The sequence below is a fragment of the Rattus rattus genome, chromosome 9 (genome assembly GCF_011064425.1).
Source record: "Rattus rattus isolate New Zealand chromosome 9, Rrattus_CSIRO_v1, whole genome shotgun sequence".
Lineage (NCBI taxonomy): Eukaryota > Metazoa > Chordata > Mammalia > Rodentia > Muridae > Rattus > Rattus rattus.
The window spans coordinates 92,258,275-92,273,530 of NC_046162.1; the positions used below are offsets into that span (position 1 = coordinate 92,258,275).

At 51.0% G+C, this 15,256-nt stretch overlaps 2 protein-coding genes across 4 annotated transcripts; one reads left to right on the forward strand and one right to left on the reverse strand.

The window, feature by feature from the left end:
- Positions 1–12: 12 nt before the first annotated feature.
- Tlcd1 (TLC domain containing 1) lies at positions 13–2,078 on the reverse strand. 2 transcript variants are annotated; one of them, XM_032912978.1, is made up of 4 exons: positions 1,708–2,078; positions 1,308–1,390; positions 1,139–1,221; positions 13–832 (listed from the first exon to the last, which is right to left on the reverse strand). In XM_032912978.1, the coding sequence occupies exons 1-4, from the start codon at positions 1,899–1,901 to the stop codon at positions 449–451; spliced, it is 744 nt and encodes a 247-aa protein (XP_032768869.1). In that variant the 5' UTR covers positions 1,902–2,078; the 3' UTR covers positions 13–448. The 2 variants fall into 2 exon arrangements, with proteins under 2 accessions (XP_032768869.1, XP_032768870.1); XM_032912979.1 differs by lacking the exon at positions 1,708–2,078 and adding an exon at positions 1,538–1,696.
- Positions 2,079–4,099: 2,021 nt separating this feature from the next.
- Nek8 (NIMA related kinase 8) lies at positions 4,100–15,201 on the forward strand. Of its 2 annotated transcripts, none has more exons than XM_032912525.1 (15): positions 4,100–4,194; positions 8,155–8,360; positions 8,587–8,819; positions 9,027–9,158; positions 9,720–9,928; positions 10,064–10,143; positions 10,226–10,407; positions 10,496–10,646; positions 11,601–11,677; positions 12,037–12,154; positions 13,258–13,408; positions 13,607–13,770; positions 13,873–14,031; positions 14,191–14,349; positions 14,741–15,201. In XM_032912525.1, exons 1-15 carry the CDS (start codon positions 4,148–4,150, stop codon positions 14,767–14,769), a joined length of 2,097 nt encoding a protein of 698 aa, XP_032768416.1. In that variant the 5' UTR covers positions 4,100–4,147; the 3' UTR covers positions 14,770–15,201. The 2 variants fall into 2 exon arrangements, with proteins under 2 accessions (XP_032768416.1, XP_032768417.1); XM_032912526.1 differs by having other exon boundaries at positions 4,116–4,194; positions 8,210–8,360.
- Positions 15,202–15,256: the final 55 nt, after the last annotated feature.

The window sequence follows — 15,256 nt, forward strand, 5'->3', positions numbered from 1 at the left end:
TACCAGGGGCCAAGTACCAGGGGCCATTTATTAGACAGGTGTTAGTTGTCCTGGAACATGGCTCCATCACAGGCTCAGAAGACAAGCTTTACAAGAGTTCCTTCCCTGGCAGAGACTGTTGTGAAACCAATACCAGAGTTTGGAAGAGCCGAGGGGTTATTTTAGAGCTGTCAGCGTCCATTGCGGGGTGGTATGGGTTCGCTGGCTTTTGGACAGCATCTTGTCCTCACCCATTTACCATGCCCAACCGGTTGGTCTGCTTCAACCCTTGCCCAAGAACAGAGGACTTCAGAGAGCTTTCATTAGTGTTTTCAATAGTGTGGGTGTAAGCTTAAGGTGGAAAGGCTGGCCCCAGAATACACCCAGGCTTGGGGCAGAGTCCTAGTTTATGTTACAAAGCTGTTGGCTGTGCTTGCTGTCCCTGTCACACATCCTGGGATCTCCTTTCTCACTCAGTCAAGAATTTGTCTTTTTGTTGGCGGCTGGGAGCACGTTCAGGGCAAAAATCAGAGCGGAGGAGGCGAGAAAAGTAGATGAGTATCATCACGTCCAGCATAAGCAGAATAGACAACAAGAATGTCCCCAGGGTCCTCTGGCCAGCATACTGTAGGAAGAACTTGGTGAGGTAGGCCTGAGGTGCCAGTCTGAAGAGAAAGTACATGACCAAGTTGACATACTTGTTGACCTTGTAGAGGAGGATATCCTGGGCGTTGTTTATCTTCATCATCATCCTTAAGGTGAGGAAGATGTTGCTGACCTCCACCAGTAGTGTTAAGACGCCACCTCCAACAAATCTTTTCCAAAAGATACCAGAGAAGAAGGCGCCCATAGCCTGGGAGGGAGGGGGGAGACAAGTAACAGAACAAGGGCGCTTGAAAACAGGTGCTATGCCAGCCTTGGGCATACCAGACAGGACAGAAGCAGAGGAGCATCAACTTTTAAGATTTCTTTATGTTTACTAGGATTAGACTCCACTAGGGTCTGTTTACCTAGATAGTAGGTAAGCCCAGGCACTCTGCTGAGACTCTTAGGCAACTTACAAGTTAAGACTTTTTTGGGTTAAGATGGCCTCCCTCCCTCTTTGGCTCAAAGAGTTATGAAGATTTTGCCTGTATCATTTCACCGGGTTCTCCCTTACCATGACATGATGAACAAGGTATTCCCAAGAAGCTCGAGTTTGCCTGCTAACCACGATGTCCACTGTGTCATGTATAAAGTATCCTAGTGGAGGGGTAGGGAAAGAGGAAAAGACTTAACACTTTAAACTAATTTCCATCCTAATCTTATCCTTCTTGGGCACAACCTACCTGCAGAGAAGCAAACAAGCAAATAGCCACAAACTGACCAGGCTGTTTCAATCTCCACCAGCATTTCAGGGGTTTGCCATATGCTGGAATAGAAAAAGGGATGTTCTCGCGGTTGCAGCCTCCCCGAGGACCCTCACCTCCCCCAACAGTCTTGCCAGTCCCAGGGTGCTGTGGGCGCCTACTATTGGCTGGTTGGAGAGTAAGGAGGGACTTGGCCAAAGCCCAGGTACCTTGGGTTTCCCACAGCCGTTCTTGGTTGGGTAGTTTTCCAAACAGGGAATCAGGTGAGATCCTTGGCGTCTGTTCACCCGAGAGTGGTGGGAATAGCAACAGGGAGCCCAGTCCGAGCACCCCGCGAAAGACCCCACGGCCATCTCGTTACCCCGGGTTGTTCACTCACCACAGCAGAGCCCAGATCCCAGATACAATGGAGTGTGTGAAGGAGACGAGTAGGTTGTGCCAACGCCAGGTGCGCAGGGGGTCGGTTTGCACGTGTGCCGGCAGGGGCAGGCGACAGAGCACGCGCCGGAGTGCCCGGAAGGTCAGCGTGGCGCCCAGGAGCAGCGGCCAGGCGGGGTGCAACAGTAGGGGCATGCTGACCCTCCCTGCCGTCTGTCTGTCCGCCTTTTAAGCCGTCTCCCTCGGCAGTTCTGGGAACACCGTCCAGTCTCTGGCCAGCGCGCCACGATCGTTTCTGCCGCGGGCCGCCAGCCCCACAGTTTCACGGAGCCCTCAAGGCCCCTTCGCTCCTCCCCGCGCTCCCGGAGAGGCCTCTGCCCGCCCCTGCCGCCCGCGCCCCCGCCCCGCCCCGCCGCCTGCCCCCGCCCCTCGGGCGCCTCTGCCGCGAGGAGGGCGCGAGCCCCGTGTCCCCCAGGGCCCCGCCCGGAACCCGCCGACTTTGAGCGCGAAGGGGCTGTCCCCGCCATCGCTTCCGAGGCACCCCTCTCTGGCGCCTCCCGACATCCGAAGGCATCCTCGGCTGCCCTCATGCGTACGGCCCCACTAGCCTCTTCCCGACCTTCGCCGCCTCCACCGGCTTTCACATCCTGGGCGGGTACTGCGAGAAAGCTCCTCTCCCAACTCTTTTCAGGGCAGAGATGGGCGGGGCCATCACACAGCCCGGGCTGCTAAACCCTGATCCTGGGGGCTCAGGAACGCGGCCTCAGACTAGGGCTCCGCCCAGACTCAATTCTTCTCTTGGACTGGATCGACGTGTTTACCTGCCTCTCCGGCGCCCCGCACGAGTGGTGCTTAGGAACTGTTGAGTCACCTACCATCACCCGACTCCTACCCATCATTCTTGGGCTCCTGGAGCATAGCGGTTGTCACAGTCCTCCCTGAGACAGTCCCAACCCTCTTCTGGCTCCTTGGAGGCTGGGGCGGGGAAGGCTGCGGATTTGCCCAGACAGCTGGGGTGACCCTCTCTCCAGGGCAGCGTCCTGGAGTAGTTGCGGCTTCTGGCCAGTAGGTGTCAGTCTGTCCTCACTGTGATGAGGCGTCCTAGCCCGCCTCCACTCAAGAGCGCAATCAGCAGACCCGGAGGAAAAGGAGCAGCCCAGAGGCGGTGCCGGAGTGAAGGGGTGTGTGCTTTTGGGAGGTGGAAGTGGACGACACGGGGGAAAAAGTGGGGACTAGGAGAACGGTGTATCAAGGCGGGGTGGGAGAGCCAGAAACCCAGGAACCTAAGCCTGGTGTTTGCTGTCTTCCCTGATGGTTCCAGGGTTACACATTAACTCCCATGGGTCTCCAGGGTCACTCAAGGCCCATTCGGTTACTAAGAGATAGCACGATGTAATGTCTTGTGAGCATTTTACCCCCTGCACTCCTTTGCTAACTGGGAAACCAGCCGACTCCAGCCTGAGCCAGTGACCACAGGTTCCCTCCGGTCATTCCACGTAGGCTAGTTTGGGGCGGGGCGGAGACAAAAAATAAACACCCCTTCTCTGCTCGCTTACCTCGCCCATTCAAAAATAGGAACGTTAACACTTAGCTAAGGACCACCTCTTGAATACTGAAGTGTTCTCGCTTAGAGCAGGCATCATGAGGAAGTCAGGATTTAATTCATCCTGGTCGAACCCGTAGCAGTGATACTAACCAGCCCATTATTTCTGGACAGAGGCATAGAACCCTCTCTGATTTTACCCCACCATGACGCTAGAGGTTTTTAGTAGAGGACTGAGTCCCCTTACAGCAGCGTTTTGTGCGGTGTTCTGAGAAGCAGAGAGCACGGTGCTCAGGAGTTGTTATAACCAGGAGACCACGTCACGTACTCTTCAGGTGAATCAGTTTGTCCAACTGGGGTTTTCCCCGTCCCTCCCTCGGCAAACACCAAACAGCCCCGCTCCCCGCCCCACACAGAGCGGGCTCTGGGTTGTTTTGGTGGTTTATCCTTTACGTGTCCATCAAGGAATTCCTTTATCTTTCTGAAGTAGTGCCACTCCTCCTGGACAGCGGGGACCGGATCGATCTTCGCTTTATACTCTCATTAGAACTTTGGAGGGACAATCTTGTTTTTGCCGGGCAACTTAAGTTGGCGCCTCATCGCTCCAGTCTACCTCTGCCCAAGTCACGCGTGTGCAAGGTGACTGGTATGGTGTTTAGCTCTTTGGGACTCGTCAAGAAACCCAAAATGACTATTCTCTGATTTCTCGTTTGAGAAACACGACTTAACCTCCAGGTTGAGTTTATTTACACTCAGAGAGAGGCACAGAGCTCAACAGACGCCCCCGATCCACCCGCTCCGCCCTGCAAAAGTTTTACTGCTAGTAGGAGGAGCTCCCGGATGGGAGGGTCCGCGCACGCGCCACTCGAGGAGTCCAGAAGCGTAACTGAGAAATGAGATGGAGAAGTACGAGCGGATCCGAGTGGTGGGAAGAGGTGCCTTCGGGTGAGCCAGGGCGCTGGGGAGGAAATGCTAAGGGAGAAAGAAAATAAGCCCCAATTCTGACCAAGAAATCGTGGCCCGGCTGGCTCCGCCCCGAAGCGAGAGCACCACTATGGGATGCCCCGCCCAGGCATCCGGTCCTTAGGTCTAGGCGGGAGGACCCCCGCCCACAGCCAAACCACGCCCACCAGCCCAGCCTGTGCCCTTGGGAGATAGTTCCCTGTAGATTGGTTATTCTTTGCTTCAACTGAGATAATGATCCTAAACTGTACAGGTCAGACTGCCCGGAGTTTACAGTTGTGATCAAAACAGGAGAGGTATTTCCCCTTTACGAACATAGCCCATAGGACGTTGATTCAAAAAACAAGGTATTTGTTAAAACAGTTAATGAAGTTTGAGCAGTTAAAAACAGTTAATAAGAGACTGTGCAGCAGGTAGGGTGGTACAGCCTGTCATTTCAGTACTTGGGAGTAGATGTAGGAGCATTGCTGTGAATTCGAGGCCAATCTAGGCTACACAGAGATTGTCTCCAAAAGAAAAGATAAGCAAGGGGTTGGGGATTTAGCTCAGTGGTAGGGCGCTTGCCTAGCAAGCGCAAGGCCCTAGGTTCGGTCCCCAGCTCTGAAGAAAAAAAAGAAAAAAAAAAAGAAAAAAGAAAAGACAAGCAATCTTTATGTTATCCACTGGGCAGGCCTGAACTCCAGCCTGGGCAACTTAGAAAAAAGAGGGACTGAGGATGAATATCCGTGCTAGAGCTCCTAACTAGCATACTTGGGACTAGCATACTTGGGTTTTATTTCTTTTTTTTTTTTTTTAAGATTTTTTAAAATTTATTTCACGGATATGGGTACACTGTCACTGTCTTCAGACATACCAGAAGAGATCATCAGATCTCATTACAGATGGTTGTGAGCCACCATGTGGTTGCTGGGATTTGAACTCAGGACCTCTGGAAGAGCAGTCGGGTGCTCTTAACCACTGAGCCATCTCTCCAGCCCCTCGGGTTTAATTTCTAAACCAAAAGGGAATGTAAGGAATCCACCAAGGAAGGTAGCATAGCCCATTGGAAGCTGATTCAAACAAGATGTTGTTAAAACAGTTAATGAAGTTTGAGCAGTTATCAACAGCAGGAACTTAAGGAATCCAGGTGAGGTGAAAGCCAAGACTTGAAAAAATGACCTGGGCATGGTGGCACACACTTTAATTCCAGCACTTTAGGAGGCAGAGGCAGAGGCAGAGGCAGAGGCAGGTGAAAGTCTGAGTTTGAGGCCAGCCCGATCTACAGAGTGAGTTCCAGGACAGCCAGGGCTACACAGAGAAACTATCTTGACAAAACAACACTAGCAACAAAAACAGAACAAAAACAAAAGATATGAAGAAATGGGCACCAGGCAGAGTCCTCCTAGCAGATGACGTAGCATTCGCAAAGACCCTCACATGGGAAAAGTGTTAGAGCATTCAGGAAACCGAGAAAAAGACTAGTGTAGCTGGAATGGACTGAGCAAGGGAAGGAATGTGGTTGTCATGGAGGGCAGGACCAGATTATGATCTTGTAAACCGAAGTAAGAGGTTGAGTTGATTTAAAGGATGAAGGCAAGAGAGTTTTGTTCTTGTTTGTGCTAGGGATTGAATTCATGGCATCACAGAGCTGGACCACAAACCAGGGAAGAATTTTAAAACTGAGTGGGGTGTGGTGGCCCATACCTGGAATCTCAGCATGAGTGGTGGAGGATAGGAAGTTCAAGGTCTTCAGGTCAATATATGTGCTTGGCAGCAAGTTCAAGGTCAGCCTGGGCTCTCAGAGATTATCCCTGAAAACAAACAAAGCAAGCGAGTGATCTAACCTGACCCGTGTTACAAGGACATTCTCTGGTTGGGGCACAGCAGTAGAGGGCCCTGGATTTGAGTGCCAGCTTGGAAAAGGAAACAGAGCTAAGTGTCATTGTGGCTGCTGTGTAGAGGTTAGATCTGGGAGATGGCAGTAAAACGGATGGCTAGGGACATTTTTTTTTAAAGCTTTATTTTTATGCCCATTGGTGTTTTGCTTGCGTGAATGTTTGTGTGAGGGTGTCAGAAGCCCTGGAATTCGAGTTACAGACAGTTGTTAGCTTCCATGTTGGTGCTGGGAATTGAACCTGGGTCCTTTAGAAGAGCAGCCAGTGCTCTAACCACTGAGTCCATGTCTCCAGCCTCCAGGGAACATTTTTTTAAAATAAGACATTCTTGTCATTGCCAGAGGCAACTAAATTATTAATAGCACTGAAGTTTGAGGTCTTTGCACAGACCTCTCTACTCAGAAAAGAATTTCAGAAACCTAGAATCTCAGCTCTCAGAAAGCTGGGGTTAGGGAATTTAAGGTCAATCTGGGAACGTAGTGAGTTTTCAAGGTCATCCCTTGCTATGTAGTGACACTCTATTTTAAAATTCTGAAACCAGGAGCTGGAAAGACGGTTCAGTGGTTAGAGCACTTGTTCTTGCACGTGACCGAGTTCTATTCCAACGATCCACACTGCAGTTCATAACCATATGATACTCCAGTTCCAGGGGATCCAACACCCTCCTCTGGCCTCTGTGGTCACAAACATGTATGCAGGCCAAACATTTATACAGACAAAATAATTTTTTTCTTTTTCTTTTTTTTCGGAGCTGGGGACCGAACCCAGGACCTTGCGCTTCCTAGGCAAGTGCTCTACCGCTGAGCTTCGAAAAAATGAACCAAAAAAAAATATTTATTTATTACATATAAATACACTGTAGCTGTTATAAGCCACCATGTGGTTGCTGGGATTTGAACTCAAGACCCCTGGGAGAGCAGTCAGTGCTCTTAACCACTAAGCCATCTCATCTCTCCATCCTAAAATAAATGTTTTTTAAGCCCAAAACCCAAAACAAAACAATTTACAAATAAAATGTACAGATTTATATATGAAGAGGATATTGGGGCTGGGGGATTTAGCTCAGTGGTAGAGCGCTTACCTAGGAAGCATGAGGCCCTGGGTTGGTCCCCAGCTCCAAAAAAAAAAAAAAAAAAAAAAAAAAAAGGGATATTTAAAAAGTAAGATTCGGGGTTGGGGATTTAGTTCAGTGGTAGAGCGCTTGCCTAGGAAGCGCAAGGCCCTGGGTTCAGTCCCCAGCTCTGAAAAAAAAAAAAAGTTAGATTCTTCACTTTACACAGGTCACAAGGAGGTTAAGACAGTTTTTCCTTTTTAAAACATTTGTTTTTGTTTTATGTGTCTGTGGAAGTCAGAAGAGAATGTTGGATCCTCTGAAACCAGAACTGCCGTGTGGGTGTGGGAACCAAACCCGGGTCCTCTGGAAGAGCAGTCAGTGCTCTTAACTACTGAGCCATCTCTCCAGTCCAAGATTTATATTTATTATTTTAATTTTGTGTGTGAGCGAGTGCCACCTGTGGAGGCCAGAAGAGGCCATCAGATCCTTTGAAGCTGGAGTTCAGGTAGTTTTGAGCCTACTGAAGTGGATGCAGAGCTGTCTGTCCAGACCATTTTATTCTTGAGACAGGGCCTTGAACTCCAGAACCTCTTTTTACCTTCCACCATGCGCAGCTTAATCATCTAAAGAATAGGTGGGGGCCTGGAGAGATGGCTCAGTGGTTACACTGACTGCTCTTCCAGAGGTCCTGAGTTCAATTCCCAGCAACCACATGGTGGCTCACAACCATCTGTAATGGGATCTGATGCCCTCTTCTGGTGTGTCTGAAGACAGCTACAGTGTACTTATATAAGAAATAAATCTTTAAAAAAAAAAAAAAAAAAAGGAAAACAGCAGACAAGGGTTGGGGATTTAGCTCAGTGGAAGAGCGCTTACCTAGCAAGTGCAAAAAACCTGGGTTCGGTCCCCAGCTCCGAAAAAAAAAAAAAAACAAAAAAAAAAAAAAAAGTCAAAGGATGTGTGTCTCTGGGCCGGAAGCTTAGCTGGCACCTGCTTGGTGCTCTGCGTCCCTAGGATTGTGCACCTGTGCCTTCGAAAGGCCGACCAGAAGCTGGTGATCATCAAGCAGATCCCAGTGGAACAGATGACCAAAGAGGAGAGGCAGGCAGCACAGAATGAGTGCCAGGTGCTCAAACTGCTCAACCACCCCAACGTCATTGAGTACTACGAGAACTTCCTGGAGGACAAGGCCCTCATGATCGCCATGGAATATGCACCAGGTAGGAAGCTTTGCCTCGGCCTAGAGAGGCCTTCCCCCTCCATGACAGCTGGACACCATTAGGTGGCTTCCCTCTGGAATAGACTTGGCTGGAGGACAGGAGTATAGAGTTCTGGTCCCGATTGTGTGGCCATGACAGGCTCCTTGCCCCCTCTGGTTCTAGTATCCTGGTCTGGATGCTCTCGGTGTGGTGAAGGCCTGGTCTTGATTAGTTCTCTGGGCCGCAGGTGGCACCCTGGCTGAGTTCATCCAGAAGCGCTGCAACTCCCTGCTGGAGGAGGAGACGATCCTTCACTTCTTTGTGCAGATCCTGCTTGCGCTGCATCATGTGCACACACACCTCATCCTGCATCGGGACCTCAAGACCCAGAACATCCTTCTTGACAAGCACCGCATGGTCGTCAAGATCGGGGACTTTGGCATCTCTAAGATCCTTAGCAGCAAGAGCAAGGCCTACACGGTGCTTAGATGTGCGGGGGACCCTGGGGTCCTGATAGACGAGGCTTGCCTTACATTCCTGCTTCTCCTTCTTCCCTCAGTCCTTGCCTCTATGGTCCTGAAGAGGAAACCCCAAGGCCTGCTTTGAGATGCTATCCCCAAATGAGTCTCTGGCCAGAGCCTTCGCTCCTCTCTTCCCAGGGCTGTAATACAGGCTTCCCTCCTACAGGTGGTGGGTACTCCATGCTACATCTCCCCTGAGCTATGTGAGGGCAAGCCCTACAACCAGAAGAGTGACATCTGGGCTCTGGGCTGTGTCTTATATGAGCTTGCCAGTCTCAAGAGGGCCTTTGAGGCAGCGGTGAGTACGAACACCACTAAGGGATTGGAACTTTAGCTCCTTTGCCAGAGCTCTGACCACTTCTGTGTTCCTTCTCTTGTGGCTGGCTGAGTCACGTCAGTCTCTATACCTGCTGGTGGGTTACCCTAGGCCGGGGCCTCTCTTAAAGGACCCGGAGTTTCTAAGGATGTAGCTCAAGCCTCTGTATCAGACTAGGAAGTTCTGAAAGCAGTGTTAGGCTCTCCTACCATTCTGGTTTTTTTTTTTTTTTTTTAATTTTATGTGTATTAGTACTCTATCTGCATGTACCCCTGCAGGCCAGAAGAGGGCATCAGATCACTTTATTAGATGGTTATGAGCCACCAAGTGGTTGCTGGGAATTGAACTCAGGACCTCTGGAAAAACAGCCAGGGCTCTTAATTGCTGAGCCATCTCTCCAGCACCAGCTCCCTCCCCGCCCGTTCTGCCTTTTCTAATGAGACTGCAGTGAGCTGAGGGTAGACCTGTCTTTATTCTATCAATGGGGGAACTACATAAGAGCCCAACCCAGTACCTTGGCCATCCCCACATGTATTTTCACAGAACTTGCCCGCCCTGGTGCTGAAGATCATGAGCGGCACCTTTGCACCCATCTCTGACCGTTACAGTCCTGAGCTACGCCAGCTTGTCCTGAGTCTGCTCAGCCTGGAACCTGCACAGCGGCCACCCCTCAGCCACATCATGGCTCAGCCCCTCTGCATCCGGGCCCTACTCAACATCCACACCGATGTGGGCAGCGTCCGCATGCGGAGGCCTGTGCAGGGAGATGGGTCTTGGGGGCGGGCACACCGTGGGAACATAGGAGGTTTAGAGATAGCCATTTATTATGTGTACGCGTAGGACTGTCAGAGACAGGCCTTGTTCTGAGGCCCCATTGTATTCTGCAGGGCAGAGAAGTGCCTGACCCCAGGAACACCTATGGCCCCGGGCAGCACAGGGAGCAGGGCCACCAGTGCCCGATGCAGGGGTGAGTTCGGGACCAGTGGCTGGAGCTCTCTGGGCTCCCTATCTTCCATTAGTTTAATTGGCTTCAAACTCTGTCCTCACAGGTGTCCCCCGGGGACCTGTGAGACCGGCCATCCCGCCGCCTCTGTCTTCGGTCTACGCTTGGGGTGGTGGCCTTAGCATTCCCCTGAGGTTGCCGATGCCCAACACGGAGGTGGTCCAGGTGGCCGCAGGGCGCACACAGAAGGCTGGCGTTACACGCTCTGGACGCCTCATTCTGTGGGAGGTGAGCTGGTTGGCGGTGGCCTTGGACTGGGGAGGGTGGGTGCCTAGAAGTGGAGTTGGGTCTTCACCAGCTACCCACTCCTCTGCAGGCCCCACCCCTGGGAACTGGAGGCGGCACACTCCTTCCGGGGGCAGTGGAGCTGCCTCAGCCCCAGTTTGTCTCTCGTTTCCTGGAGGGCCAGTCAGGCGTGACCATCAAGCATGTGGCCTGCGGGGACCTGTTCACTGCTTGCTTGACGGGTAAGCTTGTTAGGGGGGTGTTCTGTACAGACAGAAGGAAGCCAGACAGTGCAACGTCTTTCATCTCAAATTGGTCAGTTAATACTTCTCTTTCCTAAAAATTTACTCTTTCTATCTAGTTGTGGCTGCAATTTGCTAACTTTCCTGGCATAGTAGGCCTGGCCATAAACGTGTTATAGTATCCCCGTTTGATAGATGGGGGAAATAAAGTGCTCACTAGTTCAAAGTTACACACTATAAGGGACCACTTATGTCTGTCGCCCTATCCTGCCCTTCAGTCCCTTTTCTTTTTTTTTTTTTTTTTTTTTTTTTTCGAGCTGGGGACCAACTTGGGCCTTGCGCTTGCTAGGCAAGCGCTTTTTACCACTGAGCTAAATCCCCAACCCCTTCAGTCCCTTTTCAATATTTCAATATGGGCATTCCCTGTCCCCCAACCCCAGTTCTGGAGATTGAACGTAGGACCTCATGTACATGATGGGCAAGCTTTCTACTACTGAGTTACAACAATCTCAAGCTTTTCTTTCTTTTTTTTTTTTTCGGAGCTGGGGACGGAACCCAGGGCCTTGCGCTTCCTAGGCAAGCGCTCTACCGCTGAGCTAAATCCCCAACCCCGCTTTTCTTTTTTTTAAAAGGCAAGGTCTTGCCAAGTAGTAGTTTTGGTTGGCGTGGAACTTTAGAGATCCGCCGGCTTCTGCCTCCTGGGTGCTGGGATTAAAGACATGCACCACCACACCCACAAGGCTTTACTTTGACTCATTTTGAGGCAGTGTTTCACTAAGTTTGACCAGTCAGACTTGCAATTCTCACTCAAACTGAGTAGCTTTTCAGTAACATGCTGGTGCCACCAATCCAGACATCTGCTCCCAGTTTGATCTCCCTCCTCCAACCTGTGAGTGAAGCACACTACCCGAAATACCCTCTTCCTCTCCTGTCTCTCACTGCCCTCCTCCCCAGACAGAGGCATCATCATGACTTTTGGCAGCGGCAGCAACGGGTGTTTAGGTCACGGCAGCCTGACTGACATCAGCCAGGTGGGTGTTCCTCTCACGTACCCTCTAGAGGGGAAGTGAGAGAAAGGCAGGGAGCCCTCTTCTGAGAGCAGATTGCGGGGAGAGGAGTTCCCAGGAGCCATGTGTCCTAGTAGCTCCCAGGCTACACCTGCTCTGGGTCACATTAGGGGAAGTACAGGAAGCTTCCCCAGTGGCTTCCCACCTGTTGCTGTATCTGCGCACTGTGCGTGCGTGTGGTTAGAGCTAAAGAGCCGGTTACCTTCTGAGAATGAGAATTTGCATCCTCCAACTTCCGGTTGCAGGGGGCGGGGCTCAGACTATGGTAGGGGGCAAGTCCCAGAAACCTCGATGGCCCTTCACTTTCCTCTCTCTCATTCTAGCCCACCATTGTAGAGGCCCTGCTGGGATATGAGATGGTGCAGGTGGCCTGTGGAGCCTCTCATGTGCTGGCCCTGTCCGCAGATGGAGAGTTATTCGCCTGGGGCCGAGGAGATGGCGGTAAGCCCGCTGCTCAGCGCCAGCCTTTAAGGTCCCTCTCACTGCTTTCTCTGTCATGCTCTGTCCCTTCTCAGACCTGTCTTCCTCTCCTGGGCCCATTTTTTCCTTCCTTTTTTTCCCCCCTCGAATTCTATTCGTTCATTGGACGAACCATTATCTCATACTTTATTAGTGCTCAGTCAGATAAGATGAGTGAGGTGCTGCCACATAGGGTGTCCTTATCTTTTCAATGCCAGGAATTAGACTTTACACACTGTAAGTACAATGTCTCTCAGTCACCTCTCCCCCTAGTCCACCCAGCTAGGTACTGAAACTGGTGATGTCATAGTTGGTTTCCTGTCCTCGAGTGTAAAGCGCGTGTGTGACGGGGGAATCTAGAGGACACCAGGCTGTAGCAAAGATTAACACTGTGGAATTAAGGGGGGCAGCTGTCAGCCTGGGGAGGTGGACGGCATCTGGATTGGAGGTCTCACCTGCAACTTCGTGTCTTGCTTTTGAAAGTGTTAGGAATTTTAATTTATTTAATTGAACTCAGCACCTCTGGTAAGAGCAGTCAGTGCTCTTAAACACTGAGCCATTTCTCCAGCCCCAGTGTTAGGATTTTTTTTAAAAAAAGTATTTATTTTATTTATATTAGTACACTGTTTCTCTCTTCAGATACACCAGAAGAGGGCATTGGATCTTATTACAGATGGTTGTGAGCCACCATGTGGTTGCTGGGAATTGAACTCAGGACCTCTGGGAAAGCAGTCAGTGCTCTTAACCGCTGAGCCATCTCTCGAGCCTGAGTGTTAGGATTTTAAATTAATTGATTATTATTAATTTTTTTGAGACAGACCCCTGCTGTATAGCTTCAGCTGGCCTGGAAGTCACTCTGTGTCCATGGCCTTCTGGGTCAGCATCCTGAATGCTGTGGATGAGAGGTGAGCTTCATCACACTCAGCTGCTGTTGGAATTATGAGCAGGGTTTTAAATGATTTTGACCAGCAGTGAGGCCTAGGAAAAGCATTTCAGGCAGAGAACAGCCTTCACCCATCCTCTTTTCATTCTGGCATTACCATCTCTGAAGCTCAAACTAATCCCATTTTGTCTTGTTCTTGTAGGTAGGCTGGGACTAGGCACCAGGGAGTCCCATAACTGCCCTCAGCAGGTGCCTATGGCCCCAGGACAGGAAGCTCAGAGAGTTATCTGTGGTATTGACTGCTCCATGATCCTCACCTCACCAGGCAGGGTCCTGGCCTGTGGAAGTAACAGGTGAATGGAAGCATCAAAGTGCTAGGCCTGCCTCCCTGCCCTCCTTGGATGCAAAGTTTTTCAGTTCATATTGCCTTCCTCCTTCCAAGGTTTAGAGCCTTAGGGTTTGTCTCCTGGTGTTGTAGATCCTAGCAATCCCTACAGTGGGAGAAAGGCAGGCAGCTCATACAAACTTCCGGCCTCTGCCTCCATCCTCAGGTTCAACAAGCTAGGCTTGGACTGCCTGTCCCTGGAGGAGGAGCCTGTTCCCCACCAGCAAGTGGAGGAGGCCCTGAGCTTCGCACCACTGGGTTCCGCACCTCTGGACCAGGAGCCCCTGCTGTGCGTGGACCTTGGCACTGCTCATTCAGCTGCTGTGACTGGTGAGTAGGACCCAGGCATGGGAGGCCTACAGGGGATTTGCCTGGCCTCCTCCAGACGTCTGTCCAACTGCCCTTGCCTTTCTTGTCTTTCCATCGTTACAGCTTCCGGGGCCTGCTATACTTTTGGCAGCAATCAGCATGGGCAATTGGGCACCAGTTCCCGCCGGGTCAGCAGGGCACCCTGTCGGGTCCAAGGCCTAGAGGGCATCAAGATGGTGATGGTGGCCTGCGGGGATGCCTTCACTGTGGCCATTGGGGCAGGTGAGGGTGGGCAGGATGAGTGAGGGTGGACCAAGGCAGGACAATGGTGGGTTATACTCGGTACATTGCTTTTGGAGTTGTCATTGCTGTCCAGCGGTTCAGCTGTTTGCTTAGGTTATGCCCTAACCTTTCTGCCCAATTCTTTCAAATTCTTGGCAGAGGGGGAAGTGTATTCTTGGGGCAAAGGAGCCCGGGGTCGCCTGGGAAGGAGGGATGAGGATGCCGGACTCCCTAGACCAGTGCAGCTGGATGAGACGCATCCTTACACAGTGACCTCAGTGTCCTGCTGCCATGGGAACACTCTTTTGGCTGTTCGATGTGAGTTTTCTTTTCCTATTCCACCCACACCATTAGGGTGAACCCAGCTCCCCTCTACTCCCTACCCTATCTTCCATAGTTACAGCTCAGATTACCCATCCAAAGCACCCCCACTCCAAAAATGAAAACAGAACCTGTGGGAACTGGGGATTGGACGTGTATAAAGCGCTATGCCTCCTGCCTGAGCGAGGGCTGCTTCATGGCTCTTCACCTCACCTCACGTGACTTCTTTCTTCTAACACTTCCTGGACCCAGTTGATATTAAAACTCCCCTTTCTGGCCTGGCAGGAGGGTTCTGGCTCCAGGGCTCACTGAAATCAAAGGTGGCTGATGCTTGCTGTGGGCATTGCCTCCAGAAAGGCTGCAGTAGCTTCTCTTTGATACTCTCCAGCAGTCACAGATGAACCAGTTCCCCCCTGAGGCAACAAGATTATCCAAGAGACCACCTCTGAGTGTTCCGAAAAATGCAGGTGCTTGAGGAATGACTGTTTTCAGCGTCGCCCTGGATTGTGTCATCAATGGGGTAGAAAGGCCAGTGACATCTACTCTGTTCCCCCAAGTCCCTGTCCCAGAACTCTTTATCTTACTATCTCCAGGATCCAGTCTGGTAGGAATCAACAGAAGGATGGCCTTCAAAGACTTGACTAAAAAAACCACCTTCCCTGGGCTGGAGAGATGGCTCAGCAGTTAAGAGCACTGACTGCTCTTCCAGAGGTCCTGAGTTCAAATCCCAGCAACCACATGGTGGCTCACGACCATCTGTAATGAGATCCCGTGCCCTCTTCTGGTGTGTCTGAAGACAGCTACAGTATATGTATATAATACATACATACACACACACACACACACACATATGATAAATCTTAAAAAAAAAAAAAAAAAAGCACCTTCCCCAACCACCCCAGCC